This window comes from Cajanus cajan, chromosome 3 (genome assembly GCF_000230855.2).
Source record: "Cajanus cajan strain Asha chromosome 3, NIPB_CcT2T_4, whole genome shotgun sequence".
NCBI lineage: Eukaryota > Viridiplantae > Streptophyta > Magnoliopsida > Fabales > Fabaceae > Cajanus > Cajanus cajan.
The window spans coordinates 65,410,928-65,416,798 of NC_138519.1; the positions used below are offsets into that span (position 1 = coordinate 65,410,928).

The window sequence follows — 5,871 nt, forward strand, 5'->3', positions numbered from 1 at the left end:
TAGCTCCAACAAGTCCTTGGCTCTCTATGCTTTGCTTGTTGAGAACGAAAATCAGTGTTGCTTTCCGAGAAGACATCCTTCACAAGCTTCATTACTTTCCTTTAGGCTAGGTAGATCTCTCATCATACCTTTCTGATGTAGAAGCTTTAAGGCATGAATATTGAAATGGCCAAATATCGGATGCCAGAGCCATGAGTCATCAACTTCTACCTTCATGGCAATATTAGTGCCACGGTTGAAGCTTAAAGGAAAGCTTCTATTTCCCTTTTCCATTTTTACTTGGCCAATCTCTACCCTTTTACTATCATAAATTTTGCATATATCTCTTTCAAAGTGAAGAGAATACCCATTTTCTATCATTTGGCCAATGCTTAAAAGATTTTTTTAAGATTTGGAACTAGTAACACGTCTTTGATGAGTCTCGTACCTTTCTTTGTGTCCACCATGACTGTGCCTTTGCCTTGAGACTCCATCATGGTGCCATTTCCCAGTTGAACTTTGACTTTGATGGAGTTATCAATGTCTACAAAGATGCTTTGGTCCTTGGCCATGTGATTGCTACATCCACTATCCAAGTACCAACTTCCATCTCCATTGTCACAAGATTCTTGGTTAGCATAGAACAGACGTTGCTCTTGATTATGCTCTTCGGCAAAATTTGCTTGATGTTTATTTTTGTTACGACAATACTTCTCCACGTGACCAGGTTTATTGCAATAGTGACATATTGGCTTACCACGATGCCAACAATCTTTTTCTGCATGTCCCGACTTATTGCAAATACCACATAAAGGGTATTTATCTTTTTTGTTTCCAGAGAAATTTCTAGAATCTTTGTTTCTAGAATATTCTCCAACATTTTTCTTTCCTCCATCTTCTTTATTTCTAGACTGCAATTTAAGCTTTGATTGAAATGCATTGTCAACTGAATTTATATCGGCACGACTATTTAATCTTGCTTCGTGCGCTCCGAGGAGACCAATTAATTTATTCACCGGTAAAGAAGATGGATTCGAGGAAGTTTCTATGAAAGCTACAATAGAATCATATTTTTTCGTGAGAGTGATAAGAATTTTTTCTACCACTCTCTTCTCCTTCATTTCTTTTCCATATAATTTCATTTTATTAATTATTTCTTTTATTCTTCCATAGTACTCTTCAATGGTCTCAAATTCTCTTCTTAGATAGTGTAGCTTGACGGAGCGTACCTGTTCATTGCCTTCAAATTCTTCTTCCAAAATATCTCATGCCTTTATTGCAGTATCGGCGTCCATGATCCTTCTAGCGATAGTTTCTCCCACAACTTATTGAAAAACAAATAGTGCTTGTGCATCCTTTTGTTCACAATCTTCTAACTTCTTCTGCTCCTCCTTAGACAGAGTGATAGTATTATCTGGTTTTGTATAACCAGATTGTACGATATCCCACAATTTTTGTGAGATAAAATATGTCCTTAGTTTGAGCTTCCAAAGATCAAAATTTTCACCAGTAAAAACTGGTAAAGGGATAGATGAAAAATTAAGGTATTGGAGGCCATAGATCAAAGAAAAATGTTTATAAGTATAGAAGGGAATTTTGGAAGTAGTTGGGTGATTTTTCTACGCCCAATAGATGACCGAACGTAGCTCTGGTACCACTGTTAGTATATGATAGTTATCAAGGGAATAGTTGGAGGAATAATAGAAACTTATTTGTATATAGAGAGTAGTAGTAGTTGTGGTAATTGTTGTTGATGTTGTTGTTACAATGAAGTCCCAATTTGCCTATTTATAGGAATGATGCTCCATCTCTAGATGATGGTGGAAATATCTAGAATTTTCTAAACTTTTCAAGTCTCTACACTCTTTTATATTTTTCTAGAGACTTATACAACTTTTCTTATATTTCTAAAATTTTCTTTTTCTTTCTTATACATCTTATCTTATGTTTCTAGAATACTCTTTTCTTTTCTAAAATTTGCATCATAATTTAACACTTCTAAAAAAAAGTCAAAAACTAAGCTTGTTTATACGATACTAAAATCCAAAACTTACTACAATATATTATTATTAATGTGTTGCATTTAATATACAATTAATTAAGAAGTATGTTAGTTATGATTATCTATATTGATGGTTGCTTAGGCATTTATTTTTTTTTCATTTCATTGCATTTTATATTTTTTTTGTGGAACTTGCATGTGTCCCGGAGCTATATTGTTGAACTTTTTAGCTTAGGCATTTTAAGTGCATACCGAACCTTCAGAACTCAGCATGACTATCAAGAGCTTGTTTCGAAGGAGAAGGTAAATTTTGAACCAGTGACAACTGGTATAAATTTATCTGAAGCATTTTATTCCTAAATTTGCAGTGAGATCCACCTAGTTTGAAAGGAAATATCAGTGGACATGGTTGAATATTATTACTCTCCATTAAGCGAAGTTCAGTCTAAACTAGTGCTGCCGACAGCTTTGCGAGAACCTTACACGTGAAAATAACATATATACCTTTAAGCAATGCTTATCACTAGCAAGGGTAAAACAAATAAGTTGTATTTTTGTTCTTAAACTCCATTAAAAATATTTGATGTATTTTTTTTTATTGGTATAAAAATGTAGAATTCGCATTTTTATTTTTGGTGGGCAGGGTTGGCCGAATTATTTTCATGAAAATGTAGATCATCTAATTTTCTTACTCACCACAATGTCAATTTGTTAGCCATCCCTATGTTATGTCACTACGTGGATGCAATTTTATTTATGTTATGTCACTAGCTGAACCCACCTGGCCACCTTCACTACTAGAAAATTACTGTTCTACATCGTTTTATTTACATCGGTTATATTAGAACCGATGTAAATCATAAACGCGGTGGCAAACTTGTAAATAAATAGAAAATGTAAACATATTTACATCGGTTGAGGGAAGAAACGATGTAAATATGAGCAATTCTACATCGGTTTTATTATTGACCGATGTAGAAATTGAGACTTTGATATGTGCCCTGTATACCCTTTCATCTCATAATTAGGGCTTCTCCATCTCAAGCAACGACGCTAACCCACGCTGCCACCGCCGCTTCCTTCGCACTGACGACAACCTCTTCGTCGCCTCCAAGGCCTTCGCCTATTCTCATCTTTTCTGTTCGACACTGATTGCTGCTAAACGACGCCGCATTCGATTCGGAGCTCTACCAATCTGCTTGTCATGCGGGGAAGGCCGTTTGGGAGGACCTACAATCGCCAAGCCTCATTTGGAAGCCCCAGAACCGATCTTGGCCTCCCGCCGCCCCCACTTTGTCTCCGTGTCTGGGCCTGAGTTTCTGGGCCGCGGGAGTGTCATGCTCATTCCCTGTGGCCTCACGTTGGGCTCCCACGTTATGGTGGTTGGGAAGCCGTTGAGGGCGCAACGGAGGACATGTCAGTTCGTGATGGAGTTGTAGGGGTTGGAGACCGTGGAGGCTGAAGACCCAGCTAGGGTCTTGCATTTCAATCCCAAGCTTAAAGGGGATTGGAGTGGGAAGCCTGTCATTGAGCTCAACACTTGTTATCGCATGCATTGGGGTTCTTCATTGCATTGTGATGGTTGGAAATCCAGAGCTGCTAAAGATACTAGTAAGAAAACGTATGTTTTGTTCATTTCACATTCCACTCTGTCACCTTTTTAATAAGCAATTTCCTAATAAATCCTTTACTCAAATTGCATTGTGATGGTTGTGACATGTGTTTGATGCAGTGGATGGGTTGGTCAAGTGTGAGAAATGGATTGGGGGTGAAGAGACTGATAGGTCAGAGTTCTTCAAGAATTATTTCTAGAACCTGGAAGGCTTCAATTTATATATGCTGACTTGGGAGATCCAAACTTTGTATGCTTACACTCTTTGTTACAAAAAATACTTTGATGTTGCTTTTTTTTTATAATTTTTTTATTGATGCATATAAACTGGTTAACAGGTTAATAAAATATTTTTGGAGAACAAATTTGATGCTGTGATGCACTTTGCTGCTGTTGCATATGTGGGAGAAAGCACCATGGATCCTCTTAAGTAAGCACTTATGGATTTTGTTCAGTCACATTAATCTCAGCTGAATACGTTGTGGAAAGTAGCACTTGTGTTCAGTTTCTAATTTTCACCATCTATATCAAAGTACCACAAATAACAAATTTTCTTTTAGATGCACGTTGAGATTTTCAACATTATTTGAACTAGCACAGAAATTTCTATTATGGTCTTGGCTTTGCTAATAAATTTCTATTATGATAATGCATTGAGTTTAATTATAATATATTTCTCTATTTATTGTTCGACATTGTGGAAACGAACTTCAAAGAAATGCATTATGCTATTGTTAATCTTTGTAATTAGATATGATTTTGCAGAGAGTTGGATAAATTGTTGTTATGAAAATGGTTAGTTATGGTTTTTGGTTTTACTTTATTAATTTAATATATTTGCATCTTTGTCGGGTATTATCAAAATATTACATCAAACACGTTGTTGGTATTGGAGAATATGGCTAAACATGATGTGAAGACATTAATATATTCTAGTACACGGGCTTTTGTGGATTGTACAAATATGTATGTCCAAATTAATATGCATTTCATGTCTTTTTTATTCAGTGCCATCAACTTGCATGTTATATTCGCTTAAATGATATAGATTGTTGAGTGGCTGTGTTTGTTACTTTGTGCATAGGAAACTCTGCATGATATAGACTCGTGCTTTGGACAAGGCTTCAAGGCTCCAAGGCTTCAAGTTGACAATGGGTATGTAATATTTGGCCATTAGCAAGACCTTAGAGTACTCATTGCCTAAAAATATGCAATCTTCTACGAATGGGCACATCTTTTTGTTGTTTGTGTACAATGTCATCCTAATTGGCCACTTTATCTTTTCCCATTGATTTGATCATAATTTGCATCAGTGATTAATTTGAACAACATTTATGAGCTAATTGGACAGTAACTTGGATAGTTTATAGGAGAACATTTTACTGGTTGTTATATGTTGGTTTCCACTTTTTGGGTGGTCATAGTCTTATTCACAAAGAAAGCATTTTTTTTTATATTTTATATTTTCTTCCATTGACGGATCAAGATTTTTGTTTACAATGGGTCATTGTACTTCAAGAAAATGTTCGACAAATTGTACCAGGTTAGCAGTGTTTTGAATTTTTGCTGATTACTTTTTTTTTTATCACCTTTTGTCATATGTTAATGAATTGTATGCAAACTATTTGCAGGCTGATTGGAAACTAGAGTCACCAGATAAGTTTGGTGATATTGCCGAATTAATCAAGTCTCTAAATTTGGTACAACTTGAAGATAAAAAACCACCAGGTTCGTTACCACGCCTAATAATATTTTTTGTTATGAATTATATCTTGTGTTATTTAAAGACCATGGACTAATTACAGGTCAAGGACCAAAATCAACTCAGACTTCTACAAAAGTCTCGTCTGCCAACCCCCCTACACAAAAACCTACTGCATATCGTCCACCACATGCTAAGAATGCAGCTTCTATTCAGGCAGAGGTACATAGTCATAGAATCTATGTTGTCATTGTTTCTATTTTTAATGGTCAATATAAATTTTAAAAGGTATAAAATATAGTTACGAAGTTTTTTGACTGTTGGTTAAATTGTTATGGAATATATATGTTTTTGTGTCTTGCCTTAAACTATTGGAGCTGAGTTTCATTGTTTAGGTTGTCTCTAATGATGCCAAAAATAAGCATGATTTTTTTTTATTTTTTAAATCTACATCGGTTTTTCAGAACCGATGTAAAAATGTATACATTTTTTACGTCGCTCTATTCTACATCGGTTTTAGAACCGATGTAGATGACTTTAGAGAACCGATGTAGAATATGCATCTTGTAGTAGTGC

At 35.4% G+C, this 5,871-nt stretch overlaps 1 protein-coding gene across 1 annotated transcript; it reads right to left on the bottom strand.

Annotated features, from left to right (window-relative positions):
• Positions 1-371: 371 nt before the first annotated feature.
• LOC145956407 (uncharacterized) lies at positions 372-1,100 on the bottom strand. Its single transcript, XM_083072000.1, has one exon. The coding sequence runs from the start codon at positions 1,098-1,100 to the stop codon at positions 372-374; it is 729 nt and encodes a 242-aa protein (XP_082928126.1).
• Between the last annotated feature and the right edge of the window lie 4,771 nt (positions 1,101-5,871).

What these genes read in the sequence shown, in the direction of transcription:
- LOC145956407 (XM_083072000.1), bottom strand. Translation starts at nt 1,100, where the DNA reads ATGAAGGAGAAGAGAGTGGTAGAAAAAATTCTTATCACTCTCACGAAA.